Genomic DNA, 21,743 nt, shown 5'->3' on the forward strand with positions numbered 1-21,743 from the left:
CTTACTGATATGTAAAAAGTGAAAGTGAAAGTTCCTCAGTCATGTCCGACTCTTTGCGACCCCGTGGACATACAGTCCATGGAATTCTCTAAGCTAGAATTCTGGAGTGGGTAGCCTTTCCCCTCTCCAGCCTTTCCCCTCTCCAGGGGATCTTCCCAACCCAGGGATCGAACCCAGGTCTCCCGCATTGCAGGCGGATTCTTCACCAGCTGAGCCACAAGGGAAGCCCAAGAATACTGGAGTGGGTAGCCTACCCCTTCTCCAGCGGATCTAAGTGGTTGCTTAGAATGAATTATTTATTCTTCATGAACACTGGTGTCAGGAAGTGTGGGACATTCAGACACACCAGGATATTTGTGACCAGTAGCACTGAGCATTAAAATAACAAAAGCGGTGGAAAAGGCCCTGGTGTTCCCTGGAGGTCTAGTGGTTAGGGCTCTGGGTTTTCACTGCCTTAACCTGGGTTCGGTCTTTGCTTGAGGAAATGAGATCCTGCAAGCCTGCAGCAAAACCAACCAACCAACCAACCAACCAAACAACCCCAAACCAACCAACTAAACAAAACAGGCCCCAGAAAGAGGGGACTCGGGGAACTCTGTGTACACAAAGCTTCAGGTCAAGCTGAGGACATTCCTTCAAGTTTAACTGCAAAAACAACTATGAAAAGAGACTCCAGCGCGCAAGCTAACTCCAGTATTTAACCCTGAGTATTAGGCCTGCTGCTACTCGCTCCCCCACCTTCTCCCACAAGCACTGAAACCGACTTTGACGGAACACACGGTCCATTTCTTTCTCGTCTGATGACTTTAAAATGACGTTGGACTTCCTTCGTGAAGTTTTATTAAAAAAAATTTGAACAGACCACCATGAGAAACTTCGGCATCTGAAGCAATTACTGTTATTGCTACCTCGAAAAAAAAAATTTCCCCCCTCACAGATAACTTGCCAACTTCTACCGCTTATTAGCTTAGGGTGGGGTGAGCTCTTCGGGAACAGTTTAGCGAGACTGCAGCGGGGCTGGGATGTGGAAAGATGAAGGGTCCCCCTCTAGATCTTCGGGAGCTCACAGACAGTGACCACCTTGTTAGGACTAGACCGCGGGTGTGTGTGCCAAGAGGAGAAATGTCCCCACGCTCTCATCCAGACACCTCCTCCACGCCCCTACCCAAGGAAGACCGGAAGCTGGAAACGCTCCAGCCCGGCGCTTATCTACTGAGAGCTCGGATCGGAACCCTGGCCCCCTGGGTTCCTGGTGCTCCCCTGGGTTTCCAGCCACATTCAGCTTCGCAGCGTTCCCAGTACACTGGGCACGGAGGAGCTTGCCTTCTGGTCCGGAGGTGAGGACGCCGGGCCAAGGAGCGCGCGTAAAGCGGGAGCCGGTCCTGGACCCCCACATTCTAATATTGTGTGGGGCTGTGCCACCCTGGGCCCCCAAGTCGTAGCGCCCCCGCTTACAGCCGAGGTAAGGGCCCGCCCACTTGGTGGAGGTTCACGCTAAGGACCCCACCCACCTGGTGGAGACTCCGCGCAGAGGACCCCGCCCATCTGGGGGGGGACTCCGAGCCTAGGACCCCGTTCACCTGGTGCAGACTGGGGGGCGCCCAGCCTCCCTAGACGTGGACCCTCAGGTGCCGCGTGAGGTTGGTGCTCCGGCTGAAGGTCTTCCCGCACTCGCCGCACGCGTAGGGCTTCTCCCCGGTGTGGATCCTCTGGTGCACGGTGAGCGAGGAGTTCTTGATGAAGGCCTTGCCGCACTGCGCGCATCGGTAGGGCTTCTCGCCCGTGTGGATGCGCTGGTGCTCGATGAGGTAGGCGCTCTGGCCGAAGGCCTTCCCGCACTCGCCGCAGGCGTAGGGCTTCTCGCCGGTGTGGCCCGCCTGGTGCACCACCAGCGACGAGCGGCCCGTGAAGTGCTTCTTGCAGACGGGGCAGGCGTAGGGCTTCTCGCCCGTGTGCAGGCGCTGGTGCTGCGTCAGGGCCGAGTTCTTGCTGAAGGCCTTGCCGCAGCGGCCGCACTCGAAGGGCTTCACGCCGATGTGCAGCCGCTGGTGCTGGATCAGGTAGGAGCTCTGGCTGAAGGCCTTGCCACACTCGCCGCACGCGTACGGCTTCTCGCCCGTGTGGTTGCGCCGGTGCAGCGTCAGCGACGAGCTCTTGTTGAAGGCGCGGCCGCAGTCCCCGCAGGCGTAGGGCTTCTCGCCCGTGTGCGTGCGCCGGTGCTCCGTGAGGTGCATGCGCTGGCTGAAGGCGCGCCCGCACTCCCCGCACGCGTACGGCTTCTCGCCCGTGTGCGTGCGCCGGTGCACCAGCAAGTGCATGCTCTGGCTGAAGGCCTTGCCGCAGTCCCCGCACGCGAACGGCTTCTCGCCCGTGTGCACCCGCTCGTGCTGGGCGAGGGACGAGGTCTTCCGGAAGGCCTTGCCGCAAGCGCCGCACGCGTAGGGCTTCTCGCCGGTGTGCGTGCGCTGGTGCACCGCCAGGTTCATGCGCTGGCTGAAGGCCTTGCCGCAGTCCCCGCAGGCGTACGGCTTCTCGCCCGTGTGCACGCGCAGGTGGATGGTCAGCGACGAGCGCTCCAGGAACTGCTTCCCGCACGCGTCGCACCGGAAGGGCTTCTCGCCGGTGTGGATGCGCTGGTGCTTCGTCAGCGACGAGCTGCGGCCGAAGGCCTTGCCGCACTCGCTGCAGCCGTACGCGCTCTTCTCCGCGTCCGGCCTGGAGGGATTCCCGAGCTCCGAGTGACCTGCGAGGCCCTTTCCCCGCATGGCCGACCCGGGGGGCGCTGGGGGGCACTCGGGGGCCGGTTCCCGGGAGGTTCCCCGCCGTCCCTGACGGGTCCGAGCGCTCCCCCGCGGCGTGTCCACGCGGTCACCCTGCATGCGCGCTCCGCCCAGGGCGGCACCCCCGGCCCCGTGCCTCACGGGCCCTTCTGCGGATGGTCCGTCTTCCGAAATCTCCTCCTTCGGGCCCGCTTCTTTCACTGCGGGCCAAGTGTCCACGTCTGGATGGGGAGAAGGAGGAGAGGAGGAAACACGCGGGGTTAGTACTGGAAGGAAGGGATTTCCCAAACCCGGGGATAGATAAACCGCGGGGCACAGACGGAGACTCTAAAAGCATAGCAATACGCTGGCGGGACACGCGGCTCGAGCGGGCAGAATCGACGGAGGAGGGGAGCTGACAAGGGGTGTTCCTTTGGGAGCTCGGAGGAGGGCACGGGGCGGGCCAGAAGGCTCGCAAGTAACCCGGGTAAGGGGTTACTGCAAGGTCCATCCTTAACATCCCCTACCGGTTAGGCTTCTGGGAGTATCAGCTCTTATTAGAAAGGATACCAATACAGCTGCGGTTGGTGGCGCGTGAAGGTTACCCCGTCTTCCAGCTCCATCCCTCCCCACCGCGCCCGGCGTGGCGGGGGGGGGGGGCCTCACTCCCATCCTCAGAGGCCCAGTTCTGGGGCACAGGTACCCCTGTGGGCTGGCTCCAGACCTCTTCTTTTCACACATCCATCCTTCCTTGCAAATCACGGCCAAGGCGAGTCCCCAACCCCCTCCTACAGGTATCCTGTTCATTTCTATTTCCAGTCTGAGTTCCATTAGTGGGAACTCTGTATCCTAGACGTAATGGCCCCATTCCTGACATTTAAAAACTGAGATCTTACGCAACGTCATGAAAAGTGTGAGGATACAGTCACTGAAAGCCCTTATTTCTATGAGGCAATAAAAAGCATATAAATCCCCACCTGACTTCACCAGTACTGGAATTTTAGAACCCCTTGGCTAAGTGAGGCCAGACCTTCATGGTCTGGACTTAAGTAGCTTCTTCTTTTTAAAAAATGTACTTATTTTTAATTGGAGGATAACTGCTTTACAATATTATGTTGGTTCAGTATCTTCTGTATGCTGATGCCTCTCAAGGCTATGTGCCACCCCTCCCCCTCAAACTCTTGAGAGTCCCTTGGACTTCAACGAGATCAACCCAGTCAATTCTAATGGGAATCAATCCGTGAATATTCATTGGAAGGACTGAAGAAAAGTTATGACCAGCCTAGATAGCATATTCAAAAGCAGAGACATTACTTTGCCGATTAAGGTCCGTCTAGTCAAGGCTATGGTTTTCCCTGTAGTCAGGTATGGATGTGAGAGTTGGACTGTGAAGAAGGCTGAGCGCCGAAGAATTGATGCTTTTGAACTGTGGTGTTGGAGAAGACTCTTGAGAGTCCCTTGGACTGCAAGGAGATCCAACCAGTCCATTCTGAAGGAGATCAGCCCTGGGATTTCTTTGGAAGGAATGATGCTAAAGCTGAAACTCCAGTACTTTGGCCACCTCATGCGAAGAGTTGACTCATTGGCAAAGACTCTGATGCTGGGACAGATTGGGGGCAGAAGAAGAGGACGACAGAGGATGAGATGGCTGGATGGCATCACGGACTCAATGGACACGAGTCTGAGTGAACTCCGGGAGTTGGTGATGGACAGGGAGGCCTGGCGTGCTGTGATTCATGGGGTCGCAAAGAGTCGGACACGACTGAGCGACTGAACTGATGCTGAAACTGAAGCTCTAATACTTTGGCCACCTAATGCGAAAAGCCAAATCACTGGAAAAGACCCTGATGCTGGTAAAGATTGGGGGCAGGAGGAGAAGGGGATGACAGAGGATGAGATGGTTGGATGGCATCACCAACTCGATGGACATGAGTTTGAGCAAACTCCGAGAGACAGTGAAGGACACGGAAGCCTGGTTTCCTGTGGTCCATGGGGTTGCAAAGAGCCAAATACAACGTAGCAGGGACACTGTTCCATGTCACTGCCTACAGAGTGCTCATCTTTGAAAAACATGGTTTCTATCATATGGCCACACCTTGATACGTTAGTCAGTCTTGTATAGGTGGGCATTTAGGTCATTTCTTTCCCCCCTCCCCCATGGAAAACTTTGCACACTCAGAGAAAGATTTCTTAAAGGATAGATCTCTAACAATGGAATAGTTGAAAATTTGGCTGATAATGCCAAGCTGTCCTCCAAAAGAGTTGTCCCAACATTATACCCCTAAAAGGACAGAGTCCCTTTCTGATAACTTCATAATTCAGGCTATTGTTCTTTACCATCTCTGTGTACCACATGAGCAAAAACTATTTCTTTGCCTCAGTTTATATGAATAGTTCTTTGACTACTAGTAAGGTGTGAAGAGGCTTGCCCGATGGCTCAGCAGGTAAACAATCCACCGGCAGTGCAGAAGACACAGGATACATGGGTTCGATAACTGGGCTGGGAAGATCGCCTGGAGAAGGAAATGGCAACCACTCCAGTATTCTTGTCTGAAGAATTCCATGGACAGAGGAGCCTGGTGGGCTACAGTCCATGGAATCACAAAGAGTCAGACATGACTGAGCAACTAAGCACAAGGTTTAAAAATCTTTTATAAAGTGTGATCCCATGTATTTCCACATCTATGAATTGCATTCAGCCTTTTTCATATTTATTCTTAGGAGTTCTTTATATAATTATAATCCTCTCAAGGTTAGGGTTTCTCGGGTGACTCAGACAGTCAAGAATCTCCTAGCAATATGTGAGACCTGGGCTCGATCCCTGGGTCGAGAAGAACTCCTGGAGAAGGGAATGGAAACCCACTCCAGTATTCTTGCCTGGAGAATTACATGGACAGAGGAACCTGGCAGGCTACAAAGTCGGACATGATTGAGCTACTATCACCTTCACTTTGAGCTTCCCTGGTGGCTCAGATGATAAAGAATCCGCCTGCAATGTGGGAAGACCTGGGTTCAATCCCTGGGTTGGGAATATCCCCTGGAGAAAGGATAGGCAACCCACTCCAGTATTCTTGCCTGGAGAATCCCATGGTGAGAGGAGCCTGGTGGGCTACAGCCCATGTGGTCAGAGAGTTGGACGTGACTGAGTGACTAACACTTTTACTTTCAATCCTTTGACGGCTATCCATGTGGTAAATATTATTCCCCATTTCACCATCTATCAACTTTAGTTTTTGCTTCGAGTAGAGTGATTTCTGTGTCATCACACCTGTCCATCTTTTATCTTTGTAGTCCTCACGTGACAGGCTGATGGCAGGTAACTCAGCGAAGCGGCCCCTCACCCAGTGAGACCAGGTTCTGGAGGCTCTCCAGCATCACGTCCCTTCTGGGCAGGCTCCAGCTGGTGCCACTCCTCTTGGGTGAGGCCCACAGTCACATCCCTGAATATCACTGACTCATGCAAGAAGAAACCCACAACCACTCGCCACAGGGCCCTCCTTACAGAGGTGTGGAGGAATGGATGGAAAAGCCGGGAGGGTTTAGGAAAGGCACACAGGAATATCTGAAGTCATTTCAACAAGGACCTGCCCCTCCGTTTTCTGCATGCCTCATTATCTGGGGATGGCCCTCTCACAGAGAAATAAAACAAATGTGAGGCTGTTTAGAGCAGAAAGGCACAGACTTGAGTGACAGAGAAGGAATCAAAGGCAAAATGATCATAACCCAGTGAATCAACATATTCATTGTTGTGTGTGTGTTGGTCACTCAGTCGTGTCCGACTCTTTGCGACCCCAAGGGCTGTAGCCCGCCAGGCTCCTCTGTCCGTGGAATTCTCCAGGCAAGAACACTGGAGTGGGTAGCCATTCCCTTCTCCCGGAGATCTTCCCAACCCGGGAATTGAACCCAGGTCTCCAGCATTGCAGGCAGAGTCTTTACCATCTGGGTCACCAGGGAAGCCCCAGCCAAGGCAGAAAGCTGGATGGAATCCAGTCATTCTCCAAGGATGCCTGGGCCTCTACCAAGCTGTAGGCACTGAGTGAGGTGCTGGGAGACAGGCATGGGAGCTTTAAGAACCAGTTCTTCACAGGAGCAGCAGGTGAGAACACCGGTAAGTGACCCACAATCTGGTCAATACTGTCATGAAGGTACCACAAAATTCTCCAAGTTTCTGAGCAATGGCAGCTTCAGGGGGCATCTGGGAAGACTTTGGAAAGGTGGCACTGAGTGTAGTCTGTGGGGGAGGCTCAGCGGTCAGGGCCTTGGGGGAGATTCTGGGGGGAGGAAGAGCTTGGGCCGGGACCTGAGGCTTGAAAGGCAGATTAGACCATTGAGGAGTGGTGAGGAGTTCATGAGGTGGAAACCTAAGCGCCTTTATGACTGAGCTGACAGCCCTGGGGATGAAATGAATGTGGCTGAGCAGGGTAGATGATGACGTGATGCTGGCGGTGGTGATGAGGATGGGAATGGTGGTGATGACGATGATGGCTGTGGTAATAATAATAGTAGTGATGATGACGGTGACGTCAATTGTAGGTCACCACGTCACACCTACCACTTCATAGGCAGTTGCTATGTGCCAGGCACTATTCTTCCCACCCCAGGTACTACTCTAAGTGTTTGTTATAGGGTGAATTATGCGCCCTCCCCGCCAAATCCATGTGTTGAAGTCTACCCCCCAGCACCTGAGAATGGGACCTTCTTTGCAAACAGGGCCACTGGTTAAGATGAGGTCCTACTGGAGCAGGTGGGCCCTAATCTGACTGGTGCCTTTATCAAAAGGGGAAATGTGGGCACAGAGACACACCCACATGGAGAACACGGTGTGAAAACTGGGATTGTGGTGCCACAGCCCAGGAACTACTGCAAGGTGGGAGAAAGGCCTAAAACGGACCCTCCTCCAGAGCCTTCTGCAGGCGCGCGGCCCCACCAACACCTCAATTTTATTTTATTCCCGTCTGTCCGTTTGGCTGCACTGGGTCTTCGCCGCGGCACGTGGGCTCTTTGTCGTGGTGCATAAGCGTCTCTAGCTGTGGCGCCTGGGCTTAGTAGACCCCAGGCGTGTGGGATCCTAGTTCCCCAGCCAGGGATCACGCCCACATCCCCTGCATTGGAAGGTGGACTCTTAATCATTGGACCACCAGGAAAGTCCCCCAACACCTTGATTTTGGACTTCCAGCCTCCAGAACTGTGAGAAAACATTTGTTGTTGAAGCCTCCCTCTCCATGACACTTTGCTATGGCAGCCATAGCAAACCAATACATCTGCCCTGCTCATTACTATTTCCCCAGTGGCTGGTACAACGTCTGGCATATAGCAGGCACTCAATTAATAGTTTTTTTTTTTAAAGTCTGTATTTCTTTCTTTATTTGGCTGCGTGGGGTCTTAGTTGGGGCGTGTTGGGTCTTCAGTCTTTGTTGTGGTGTGTGAGATCTTTAGTTGTGGCATGCAGACTCTTAGCTGAGGCATGCAGGCGCTAGTTCCCTGACCAGGGAATGGACCCAGGCCCCCTGCCTTGGGAATGCAGAGTCTTAGCCAGTGGGCCACCAGGGAAGCCCCTCAATGAACAGTTCTTGAATGGATCTATGGGTAAGGAGGCCATGAGGATTAAATGAGTTAATCCATGTTTGATGCCCAGCATACAGGAGGTGCTTAATTACCATCAGCTACTGTTACTGCCACCCACTGCACAGGTCCCTGGCTCTCCCGAGTGCTCTAAGCCCCCCACCCTGTGGACCCTGAGCTGACTTAACCTCCTGAGAGGAGGCCTCGCCTCCTGGCCAGTCCTGTCATGGATCCATGTGCCCGCCCAGGGCCTCTGGGCTCATACGGGGCCCCTCGGCCTCATGGGTCACTCCTACTGGATAAAGCAGCAGTACCAGGCAGTGGCTGAAAGTGTGGGCTAGGGAGCCTGGAAGCCTGCAATGAAATCCTGGCTCTACGCCTCAATGGCAGTGCTTCCTTGGGCAAAGGCCTCAACCTCTCCGAGCTTCTTTTGCTCAATGGACTTCATAAAAACCATGTCCACCTCCGTAGTCATCATGGGGTGGGAGGGGGAATGCATACGTGGTTCCAGCACAGGGTCTGGTGTGGCTGGAGGAGGTTCTCAGTGACTGCCAACAATCAGATTTCATTAATTTTGACATTTGATTTGTATATTTTATATATGTATTAGTTGTCAGTTATTATTATTATATGATGTTATTATTTGATTCTTTGGCCCATATATCCTTTGGCCAGTCCTGCTAATAATTCTTTTTTAAAAAACACTTTATGAGGTATGATTGACATAGAAAATCTGTACTTATTTAGTTAATACAACTTGATAAGTTTGGAAAGGTACACCCATGGAACATCACCACAATTGAGGCCATAAGCTTATCCATCACCTCCAAGAGTTTCCTCCCGCCCCCTTTGTTTTTTAATTTACTTTAGTTTTTAAAATACAGTCATGTCTTCAGAGAGTCCTCTCTTAGGATGCCCCCCTCAGCGAGCTCGCTCACTACATAACGTACTTATGAGCAGCCTGCATGCTTTGTTTGGGCTGTGGGGCGGGGGTGGAGGTGTCCACTGGATGCACGCCGGGCAGTCCTGGAAGTCTCAGAGCCAACACCTGACAGCGAAGGGGGCTGCAGGGCAGACAGCAGGGGCCACTTTCCTCTGGCGGCTGAGGAGCCTTCCCTGGAAGTAAAGTTCAGCCCCAAAGGCGTCGAACCTGAGATGTCTGCACGTGCACGTCCAAGGCACTCATTCCAGTGCTTCCTCTGTCTTGGTTTCCTGTCTAACAGCACAAACCAATTCACCACCAGGAAAACCTCCCCAAGTTCCAGAGCTGAAGACAGGCTCTATTTTTAAGAAAATCAGAATTACAGGAGATGTGATTAGGGAAGAAAGAACACTGTAAGAAAAAAGCCCCGCTATCCTGAAACAAAAACAGTTGACAAGTCCTAAATTATGCAGGTAAAAGAAGGAATCAAGACAATAATCACAGACAAGTGGAAAACGAAGACATCATGGTGCAGTTGCTTTGGAAAATATTCTGATAGCTCCTTAGACGGTTAAACAGAGTTACATCACAACCCAGCAATTCCACTCCTAAATATACACCCCAGAGAACTGAGAACATGTGTTCAAACTAATGTCTGAACTGCAGCATCCCTAATAACCAACAAGTGGAGACAACCAGTGAATGGATAAACAATACGTGGTCTAACCACACAGTGGAATATTATCCAGCCATTAAAAGGAATGAGGCACTGACATATATTGAAATGTGGATGAACTTCAGAGCAAATCCAGAGGCAAAAAGTAAATGACTGGTTGCCAGGGGCTGGTCAACGGAGGGGATGGGAGTGAGTGCCAACGGGGACACCTTTCCATTTGGGCTGATGAAAGTGTTCTAAAATTGACTGTGGTAATGGCTGCACAACTATGTGAGTATACAATAAACCAAAGAACTGTACATTCTGTGGTATGTGGGGTGTGTATTGATACAGGAGTATTAAGGCACAACACAGCAGAACGTACAGGTAAGTGAACTGACACATTTAGACACTGAAATAAATTCCAGGTGGATTCAGAAGTTCACGGTTAACATCAAAATGATAAACGAGGAAAAAAGAAACAAAATACAAGTGGTGTGTGACCTGCATTGGTTGGAGAAACCCTTTCACAGCTTAAAAACAGTGGAAGGCACCAGAGGAGGAGAGAGACTCAATTCTGAAAATCAGAAATGCTTTCGGGCACAAAAAATATAAAATAAGAAATGAAAAGCAAAGCTGGGAAGTATATTTGCCACAGATATTTTCACACACACTTCTTTAAAATCTTCAAGGATACTAGGATTCCTGGAGACTGGGAAAGCACAGGATAGATCATTTAACTCCCAACAGAAATGGCTAATAAACATTTAAAAAAAATCAAACCTCACTAATATACATATAATCTTACTCAGAAAAAGATCTTGTGACACCATTTCTCATCTATCATGCTCAAAGCTTATATCATTTGTCACTTAAATCCATTTATCCATACGTCCATTAATCACTTATATCCAACTTGCAGTGGCTCTGTGCCTGCCAATGCAGAGAATGAGGGTTCAATCCCTGGGTTGGGCAGCTCCCCTGGAGAAGGCAATGGCAACACACTCCAGTATTCTTGCCTGGAAAATTCCATGAATAGACGAGCCTGGTGGGCTGCAGTCCATGGGGTTGCAGAATCAGACACGGCTGAGCACGCACACACATGCACAATAGATACCCAACAGCCATTAAAAACTGGAGACAAATCAATGTCCAACAGTGGGGACGATTAGGTAAGCCAGGTAGAGCCCCAGGACAAGACTTCTATGGAGTCATTAAGACAGATTCTACCAAAGAGTTTTTAACAACGTAGAGAAACGTTCAGGAAGAAGTCTTTGATGAAAGAGCAGGAAAAAAAAATTGCTCAGCTGGGGTGACTCATATTTTTGCGAAACAATATGTTTCCAGAGAGAGAAAGACACAGCATTCGAGGGTGGTTACCTCCTGGGATGAAATCCAGGGTAATTCTGATCCTGCCTGCTATACTCTTCTGGATTTTCTAAGTTTTTTCTTTTTTGGCTCCACCACATGGCGTGCAGGATCTTCCCCAACCAGGGACCGAGCTCACGCGCCCTGCACTGGGGGCACAGAATCCTAACCACTGGGCCGCCGGGGAAGTCCTGGATTCTCCAAGCTTTCTGTGAGGGTCACGTATTTCCTAGCCTTTGGGGAGTTTTCTTTTATGATACATTACTTACAGCATTGAAAAATGACTTTTAAGAAGTCAAATCCACCCATACCAGATGGACCTGAGATGCACTGATTTTGCACCCACACAAGTGATATCTGTAAAGTTTTCAAAGGTTGGGGAAATCATTACTGATTAAAGTGGGATGAAAACAACAAAACTCCAAAATAAAAATAGCAGAGCCAGTTCTGGGTCAATTTAAAAAACCAATCATCAGAGAAGACAATGAGTGATACACAAATAATCCACGTAGTTATCTCTGGGTTCAGGCACCTACAGGTTACTGGATTTTCCCTATTTTCTATAAACAGTATTTACATATTTTTATATTGAGATATTTCTGGAATAAAGGCAAGTTTAGTGAAAAGTTCAATATACAGCCATATATGTACCACCCATTAAAATATCAGGAAACTTTACACTGAGAGCGGGGACGCCCGCCTGTGTGCGGCACCCAGGATGTCCTCCCTTCCCGTTGGGTGACTGCTGGCTGAAAGGTGTGGGTCTTGTTCCAGCGAGCCTTGTACACATTTAAACCTTCCCTTTCCAGGTGCCCTCCTGCATCTCCTAAGGGCCCCCAGGGCAGAACCGGTCACTCCCCAACTGTCCTGACCTCCTTGGTTGACCAAAGCCAGTGTCAAGGGCAGGCAAGAGGCTTCGGGGTTTGAAGGGGGCAGAGTGGACGGAAGCATCACTCCTGAGCACCAGGTGGGCAGAGCCCCCAGGAGGTAAGGACACAGGCCCTGGGCAGGCCTGGGGGTCAGAGGGTCATTCCTGGGCAGAAGCCCAAACCTGTGGGCTGAGCCTCTGGAGAGGAGAGGCAGGCAGCAGGACTCACCAGGGCCTCATCAGTCAGCAGCTGGGTGGCCACCCCTCCACTGCCCACAGTGACCGAACGGCAGGCTGTGGTCTGTGTTATACACCGAGCCCATATCTCCTAACCGACCGAGAGAACAAGTCCACCACAGTAATGCAAGGGCAAGAAGGGAGTTTATTTCTAGCGCGCTAGGGCCCAAGTCTCATCCAGCACAGTGGAATCCGACAAGAGCCCCGAACAAAGGGGTATGGCAGCTTATATACAGGTAGCTCTTTGTCTGTTACAGGGGTAGCTGGCGTTACATGATTGGCCAGGCAGGATGAGTGCATGTCCTGTCTCTTTCTGGTTCATGTGTACAGGAAGTCTTCCTAATTTGGTCAAGGAATGTTCTGTTAAGGAAACATAACTCAGGTCCTGGGCTTAGTGTACCTCGCTGAGCTTGTCATAGCCGGGGTTTGGCCCCTGACATTCCCCCGTCCTTAGATCATATAGAGGAATATTCCTCTTGGTTTTGAGACACAGTTTGATATTGTTGCCGAAGCACAAACAGCTGTACTGTGTTTATATGTTCTTTTACAAAGGCTATAAGTCTATTGATAATACAGGGACCAAAAGCAAGCATCAGCAGAAGCACTAGCAGGGGCCCCAGCAACGCGGAGATTAGAGTGGTCAACCAAGGGGACCACTGAAACCAGGACTCGAACCACCCCTGTTGGGCCTCACGTTCCCTTTTGCGTTGGGCTAGTCCCTCTCTCACTTTGGCCATAGATTCTCTGACTATTCCTGTGTGATCAGCATAGAAACACCATTCTTCTCCTAGGGCAGCACAGAGTCCCCCTTGTTGTAGAAAAAGCAGATCTAATCCTCTTCTATTTTGCAGAACTACTTCAGATAGGGAAGTTAAAGACGATTCCAAATGACTAATAGATTGCTCTATACGGGTGATGTCTTCATCTATGGCCGCTCTCAGGGAGTTGAATCCCTGGCTTTGCAGGGACAGGGCTGTTATTCCTGTTCTGGCCTCGGCTATTCCAAGACCGAACATAGTTGCTATAGTTAGGGCAGTAATAGGCTCTCTCTTAACTCTGTAAGTCCCTTCTTGAGAACTTAAGGTCAGCCTTTGGGCCCAGTAATCATATATTGTTTCTTCTGGCCGGTACAGAATTTTTGGCACGACCGCTACCATAACACAGAATTCCTCTTTGGGGTCAAAGATTGAGCTGTGTAACCATGGAGTCAGCCCGTGTGTGAACAGACCCACCACCCTCCCATCTGTGGTATTAGCCACCTGGCTATGGGCAAGTCCGTAGGCTCAATGACCTGCGCACACAGTGGAGACCTCCCTGATGATACCTTGCCCATACATAACCCTTTTCCCCACACCTCTCTCATTGTAAGGCCTACTTTTCGGTCTCCCCATCGACACTGGGGAGGGTCGGTGCCGTTGGCCAGGTCGTAAGAGGCGTTGAGGCCTATTGCCTCATAGTAAGGGGGAATTAAGTTGTAACATAACTAACAGGATTTAGTTGCCTCAGGATGGGTCTGATTTAAGGTAGCATAAGCTGCCTTTACCAATTTCCATAGTGGATCTGTATGTCCAAGTTTAACAAGGGGGCCCGCCTCTGGGTCTTTTGTTGGTCTCTGTGATGTAGGTAGGGAGGTTGTCGGGTAGGGAGTTACGTGGACCTGTTCAACGGGGTTTGGACCGATACTATACATTTGTACCGGCTCTAAAACTTGACTCACAACAATGATCCCATTATAAGTAGTCAGGTCATTTCTGGTCTGAAGTCCCCATGATATCCCATTGACCCAGGCCTTCTCTTTTTTTGCTTTGTCAATGTTAAACCTTATCTTTACCTGGGCAAAGTTATGATCCTTTTCCCAATCAGAGTACGGAGGTATGGGTCCGGCAAACGAGAAGTTAAGCAAGTCCCGATTTCCTACATCCCACTGTCTATACCCTGGAGCCTCCGACCCATCATTGGAAGTTACGCAGTCCCAAGATTTACAATAAGAGTCCTGTATCCCCCCACAGATCTTCCAGTTGTGCCTGGGTGCACCTGGACATGCCCAGAATGCATGATTCCGGAGGTAGCCCCTCTTCCAAGGTACACTTACCACCGGCTTAAGGTCAAAGTATAAGTCTGGCCACCAAGTATTTGGTGGATGTATTGCGGTGGATGAGTTAAGCATCTCACGTGTTAGTCCATTTTGCAGTTTCCAGGTGATTCTGACGGGTTGGTGCGAGCTTACATTGGCAGCTTTGGAGCAGAGTAACATGGTCATCCATAAGATGGTCCAGATGATTTATTTGTCTTGGTCCTGTCGGTGACGGAGCTTCAGCTTCAGGGGGTTGGACGGGTGTAGAGATGTTTCCCATTCTTTCTTGGCATTTTATTGTTCCGCTGAGGTGGCTTGGCGTACGTGGTTGCAATGCACCCAAGGCCCGATACCGTCGACCTTTAGGGCAGTTGGGGTGGTAAGAAGAACAACATAAGGACCCTTCCATCTGGGTTCTAGTGCCTGGGTTTGGTGCCTTTTGACCCATACCCAATCTCCTGGGCCAGTGTTATGTGAGGGGACAGTTCCCTTATTTTGACCTACATGTAGTTCTCGGAGCAGTTTCCAAACACGGGAATGCACCTTACTTAAGGCCATCAAGGCCTCTTGGAATTGTCCCAACGTGGGAGGCAGTAGTTTTTTTCCTTCAAAGATTGGACATACAGGGGGAGGTCTCCCATACAGAATCTCAAATGGGGTCAGATTAAGTTGATAAGGAGTATTACGCGCACGGAAGAGGGCGAAGGGAAGGAGGGTCACCCAGTCCCCGCCAGTCTCTATAGCCAATTTAGTTAAAGTTTCTTTTAGGGTCCGATTCATTCTTTCAACTTGCCCTGAGCTCTGTGGACCGTATTCACAATGTAACTTCCATTTGGTCCCCAGGGCTAGGGCAAGGCTCTGAACTATTTGACTCACGAAAGCAGGTCCATTATCAGAGCCGATGGTCACCGGCAGGCCAAACCTGGGAACTATTTCTTCTAAAATCTTTTTGCCACTATCATCGCGGTTTCTCCCTTTGTAGGAAAAGCCTCTGCCCACCCTGAGAAGGTATCTACCAAGACTAACAAGTACCGGTAACCATACTTGCCTGGCCTTACCTCGGTGAAATCTATTTCCCAGTGTTGCCCTGGTCCTTCTCCCCGATACCTCAGTCCTGCGTGTTGTCCTTTCCCTGGTCTCATTTGTTGGCATGCCTTACAAGCATGGACTATGTTCCTCACAGTTGTCTGGTGCCGGGGGAATTGCAGGCATGCAGTTTGAAAGAGCATCAGAGTCTTTTCTCCCAGATGAGTAGTCAAGTGTAAATGTTCACATAGTTGCCGTCCCAAATGAGTGGGGAGTATCAAGTAGCCGTCTGAGTCTCGGTACCATCCATCTTCACCTTTTTGAGGGTTGGTGTTTTCCCGAATCCAAGCAAGATCTGAGGATGAATACTCAGGGGTCGGGGGCAAAGTTCCCATACCTGGAGGTGGAAGTCCGATCGCCAACACAGGGGTGATGAAATCTTCATCAGCTACCTTTCGAGCTGCCAGGTCTGCGGCATGATTCCCTCCTGCCGTGGGGCTGTCACCCTTCTGATGTCCAGGTACGTGTACTATTGACACAGCCCGAGGCATCTGTACAGCCTCCAAAAGTCTACAGATTTCAGGCAAATTTTTAATTTCTTTCCCTTCAGCTGTCAAAAACCCCCGTTCCTGATATACTGGGCCCTGGATGTGTACCGTGCCAAAGGCATAGCGACTGTCAGTGAAAATGGTTATTCTCCTTCCTTTGGCTCTCTCTGATGCTTGAATCAAGGCAATTAATTCTGCCTTTTGTGCGGAGCTATCTGGGGGAAGGGCCTCTGCCCATATCATCTGTCCAGAGTCATCTCCTACTGTGGCTCCCGCCCGTCTCTGTCCATCTTTTACATAACTGCTTCCATCTGTAAACCATATTAGCTCACTGTTATCCAGTGGCGTATCGGTTAAGTCTTTTCGTATTGCTGTTACCCTGGCCAGTGTTTCATCACAATCGTGGAGGGGGCTATCTCCCTCCAGATTGGGCAAAAGAGTAGCCGGATTTAGAGCACAGGACGTTTGGAAATGTATCCGTGAGGTGTCAAGCAACAAAGAGCTGATAGTGCATCAAGCGGGCATTAGAAATCCATTTACCTGGGGGTTGCTTTAAAACTCTCTCTATGGCATGAGGAGTGTAGACCAAGAGTCTCTGTCCATAAGTCAGTTTATCAGCATCATGGACTAAGAGCACGGTGGCCGCGATGATACGGAGGCAAGGTGGCCATCCGACTGCTACTGGGTCCAGCCTCTTGGAAAGGTAAGCTACAGGTCGCTTCCATGGTCCCCATTTCTGTGTTAGTACCCCTTTTCCTATTCCCCGCTTTTCATCTACAAATAATTGGAAAGGCTTAGATGGATCAGGGAGGGCAAGGGCAGGAGCTTCCAGCAAGGCTCACCTGAGCTCTTGGAAGGCCTCCTTCATTGGCTCAGTCCATTTCCAGTCCTTGTTTTCTTTGCTCCCTTCATATAGGGGCCTGGCCTTTTCTGCAAACCCCAAGACCCACAACCGGCAATATCCCACAGTTCCCAGAAATTCTCTCACTTGTCTAGGGTTAGCCGGCTCAGGGATCTGGAGGATGGTTTCTTTCATGGCCTGTGTTAGCCATCTCTGGCCCTGTTTTATCTTATAACCGAGGTATGTAACCTCTTGCTTGGCAATCTGGACCTTTTTGGCACTGGCCCTGTAACCCAAAGTCCCCAAGGTTTGGAGAAGGTCACCTGTTGCCTCTTGGCAATTTTTCTCTGTAGCTGCTGCCAGCATGAGGTCATCAACATATTGTAATAAAACAATGGTAGGGTGCTCAACCTGATACTCATGGAGGTCTTCGTCCAGGGCCTCATTAAATAACGTGGGCGAATTTTTGAAGCCCTGTGGTAAGCGAGTCCATGTCAGCTGCATAGGGGTCTGGCCACCGTCTTCTTGCCATTCGAAGGCAAAGATCTCTTGGCTCGTGGGGGCAAGAGGCAAACTGAAAAAGGCATCTTTTAAATCTAAAACAGTATACCAAATATAGTTTGGAGGCAAGTTGCTTAGTAGTGTATAAGGTTAGGAACCGTAGGATGAATATCACTCACCCGTTTGTTGACTTTTCGTAGCTCTTGAACCGGTCTAAAATCAGTTCCCCCAGGCTTTTTCACAGGCAACAGGGGAGTGTTCCATGGGGACTGGCACCTTTTTAGGACCCCAGCGTCTATGAGGCATTGTATATGAGGTGTAATTCCTTGTCGAGCCTCTTGACTCATGGGATACTGCCTTACCCTCACCGGGAGAGCATTGGCCTTTAGTTCCGCAGTGATAGGGGGCCTCTGTTTGGCTAGTCCCATTCCTGCCGTTTCAGCCCAGGCCTGAGGGTATTTTTGAACCCATGGTTGTACTTCGGGGCTTATTGTCGCTGGGGCCTCTGGCAAATATAGTCTGTATTCATCTTTCAATGCAAGAGACAGAACTTGAAGAGGATGTCCAGTCCCATCTAAGACCGACACTTGTCTGTGGTCGAAATGAATTTGGGTATTCACTTTAGACAGTAAATCTCTTCCTAGCAAGGGTGCTGGACACTCGGGTATCACCAGGAAAGAGTGGGTTACCTGGTGGGCCCCCAAGTTCACATGCCGTTTTGTGGTCCATCCATATCATTTAGTCCCGGTTGCTCCCTGTACCCAGCTACTTTTTTTAGACATAGGTCCATCTTTTTGGTTCAAGACTGAGTATTGGGCTCCCGTGTCTACCATGAAGCCAACCGGTTTCCCCACCACATTTATGGTTACCCAGGACTCGGGGAGGGGTGTCGAGCCCTGACCCCCCCCAGTCGCTATCCTCTCCCGCGTACAGGACTTTCTGGAGAAGGGGTCTCGTTCTTGGGGGTTCTGGGCCTCTCTTTTAGATTTTTCTTGGGGCATTTATCTTTCCAATGTCCAAAACTCTTTACAAAATGCACACTGGTTTTTCTCAAGCTTACGCCTTGTTGTTTTCTCTTCAATTTTTGAGTCCAATTTTTTTCCTTTTTGGAACATGTTTTTGTTTTCAACCCCAGCAAAAAATACCTGGGCCAGTTCCTTTTGATTTGTACGGTTTTCTTCAGCTCTAAATTCTCTTTCTTCTCTTCTAATGCGGTCCTCTCTCTCCTCTGGGGTCTCTCTATGATTAAAAACTCTCTCAGCTGCCCTCACTAGACCCTGCAGGGATTGTTCACTTAACCTCTCTATCTTTTGTAACTTTCTTCTAATATCGGGGGCTGCTTGATTTACAAATGCTAACATAACTGCCGCTCGTGACTCATCTGCCTGTGGGTCCATAGGGGTATACTGTCTAAAGGCTTCCATTATCCTTTCAAGGAAGGCTGCTGGGCTCTCATTTGGCTCCCGCCTCACTGAATTTATTTTGGCCAAATTTGTTGGCTTCCTGGCGGTCGCTCTAAGGCCGGCCATAAGTGTCTGGCAGTACACCCGGAGACGCTCCCTACCTTCAGCGCGTTTGAGGTCCCAGCTGGGTTGCACCAAAGGGAACCCTTCCTCAATAAGGTTAGGCTGTATCGTGGGCCTCCCATCCACCCCTGGCACATTCTTCCAAGCTTCTGACAGGATCCGTTCGTGTTCCTCTATAGTAAAAAACACCTGTAACAGTTGCTGACAATCATCCCAAGTGGGGTTGTGAGTGAAAAGGATAGACGCTAAAAGATCAACAAGACCCTGCGGTTTTTCAGAAAATGAGGGAGTCTGGGTTTTCCAATTGTAAAGATCACTAGTGGAGAAGGGCCAATACTGATATGTCCGCTCTCCACCCTCTCTGGCTGGCCCCGCCCGGACCGGAAACACGTGAACGGTGGAGGAGGGAACTCCTGGATCTTCTTCCTCCGCCACGCTGGCCATTCCCCTTGTCCTTCCCCGAGTTCCCCGGGCGGGGCCCCCTTCTCGGGGAGGAGCTGAAGGCTCAGTTCCCCTCCGGGCTTCTCCCGATGAAACCTGTGGAACCTGTGGAAGCAGGGGCAGATGTGGATCCGCATACGGGGGTGGGGACAACTCGGTCTCCAGGTCTATCAGATTAGGGTACAGAGAAGATTCCTGGAAGACCGGTTTCGGTCGAGTCTCATCCTTTTTTTTCCTTTTCTTTGGAAGCCTTCATGACTAGCACCTGTGGGTTTGGCGAGGTTAGAGCTGGGGAAGAGGGACGGGGAGGTTTAGCAGGAGCGAGAACAAAGGGTTTAAGCCATTCCAGTGGGTTTCTCACTAGATCTTGCCAGGCCAGAATATAGGGAGTCTGGTCTGGGTGCCCGGCAGGACCAGGAGTGAGCACCCTCTCTTTAACTGCCTGGATAATTTGTGGATTGAAGGTTCCATCTCGTGGCCGCCCGACATCAAAGGTAGGCCACTCGGCGGAACAGAAAGTCACCAGTTGGCTCTTCTTCACCAGTAATGATAGATTCTGAGCTCTAGACTTGAAATCAGAGAAGTGGTCAGTCATCAGAGACAACGGAGTAGAAGTAGTTTGCCCCATGGGTACAGAGAACACGAATAACAATGAGACTCACGACGACATGCCGGCACACAGAGACACAGGAACTGCACAACAAACAGGTACCCAATCCCAGCATGCTTTGGTCCTCTTACACCGCCAGAAACCCCTTCTCTACTTGCAAGTGTCTTACCGTCAGGACGTCCTCAGTGCCAGCTGCCCTCCCGGTACGCTACCGGGAACTCGGCCTCACGCTGGACTTGCCTCTGCACCTATACCCAGATGCCTCCCCAGTACGATACTGGGCCCTGGACTTAGTCTGGGCCTTTACAGCGTTAACACTGGTGCTCAGAGCTCATATCTCCTAACGAGGTTACCCCCTTCTACCAGGAGAGTTGTTCTCCCCGGTTGGATGGAGATCCTGGACAAGCCCCCAAATGTTATACACCGAGCCCGTATCTCCTAACCGACCGAGAGAACAAGTCCACCATAGTAATGCAAAGGCAAGAAGGGAGTTTATTTCTAGCGCGCTAAGGCCCAAGTCTCATCCAGCACAGTGGAATCCGACAAGAGCCCCAAACAAAGGGGTATGGCGGCTTATATATAGGCAGCTCTTTGTCTCAGTTACAGGAGTAGCTGGCATTACATGATTGGCCAGGCAGGATGAGCACATGTCCTGTCTCTTTCTGGTTCGTGTGTACGGGAAGTCTTCCTAATTTGGTCAAGGAATGTTCTGTTTGTTAGGGACCAAACGACGGGCTCTAGGGCCTGAGTCATGTTTACCAGAAAGAGACAGGATATGCGCTCATCCTGCCTGGCCAATCATGTAACGCCAGCTACTCCTGTAACTGAGACAAAGACCTGCCTGTATATAAGCCGCCATACCCCTTTGTATTGAGGGGCTCATAAACAAAATTCTTGCTTTGCATTACTGGTGGCTCTCTATGGGGCTCAGTGCATAAAGTCCTGAGGACAATAAAACCTCAAACTCCCTTCAGATTTGCTTCATTGCATCTGGATGTGTGCAGAGGCAAGAGCATTGCAGTTTCGTGCTCTGGCTCTGGTTACTGGATTAGGCTCATGCTGCAGCTGGCCCTGATACTGGATTAAGTCAGCGTAAGGCCGGGCCTGGTTTCGTGCTGGGAGGCAGCTGGCTCTGATACTGATTAAGTCAGAAGGGAGTCAACTTACTGGATTAAGCCCATAAGCTGAGGCACTGATACGGTCAGCGTAACTGGTCGTGCAGGCCAGATTAAGTCAGCAGGGCCCGGTTTCATACTGGAGGAGCTGGCATACTGGATTAAGTCAGCATAAGGCCGGGGCCTGGTTTCGTGCTGGGGAGGCAGCTGGCTCTGATACTGGATTAAGTCAGTGTAAGGCCGGGGCCCGGTTTCATGCTGGGGAGGCAGCTGGCTCTGGTTACTGGATTAAGTCAGCGTAAGGCCGGGGCCCGGTTTCATGCTGGGGAGGCAGCTGGCTCTGGTTACTGGATTAAGCCCAGCGTAAGGCCGGGGCCCGGTTTTGTGCTAGGGAGGCAGCTGGCCCTGATACTGGATTAAGTCCAGCGTAAGGCCGGGGCCCGGTTTCGTGCTGGGGAGGCGGCTGGCTCTGTGAACATCCTGCAGGTAAGATTGAGTGCATTGTCGGTGGCCACCTTGTGTTTGTTATCTGTTTGTCTATTTGTGGTATCTGCGCTGCTCTTTGTGTGCTCTGTTGGCTCCCAGTGTACTTTTCTGTGATCATGGGACAAACAACTTCTACTCCTTTATCTCTTATGATTAACCACTTCTCTGATTTCAAGTCTAGAGCTCAGAATCTATCATTGCTGG

At 50.7% G+C, this 21,743-nt stretch overlaps 1 protein-coding gene and 1 pseudogene across 3 annotated transcripts in view; both read right to left on the bottom strand.

The window, feature by feature from the left end:
• Positions 1 to 823: 823 nt before the first annotated feature.
• ZNF71 (zinc finger protein 71) overlaps positions 824 to 21,743 on the bottom strand; it is a 28,093-nt gene continuing 7,173 nt past the window's right edge. Inside the window, exon 2 of one of the 3 annotated variants that reach the window (XM_012095216.5) lies at positions 824 to 3,001. In XM_012095216.5, the coding sequence (XP_011950606.3) occupies positions 1,611 to 2,879 (1,269 nt within the window). In that variant the 5' untranslated portion in view covers positions 2,880 to 3,001 and the 3' untranslated portion in view covers positions 824 to 1,610. Of the gene's footprint in view, positions 3,002 to 12,496; positions 15,827 to 21,743 lie in introns of those variants that run through there. The other 2 variants (XR_006056011.1, XR_009596460.1) reach the window with 2 other exon arrangements.
• On the bottom strand, positions 12,497 to 20,788 carry LOC132657794 (uncharacterized; annotated as a pseudogene).

The sequence above is a fragment of the Ovis aries genome, chromosome 14 (assembly GCF_016772045.2).
Source record: "Ovis aries strain OAR_USU_Benz2616 breed Rambouillet chromosome 14, ARS-UI_Ramb_v3.0, whole genome shotgun sequence".
Taxonomy (NCBI): domain Eukaryota; kingdom Metazoa; phylum Chordata; class Mammalia; order Artiodactyla; family Bovidae; genus Ovis; species Ovis aries.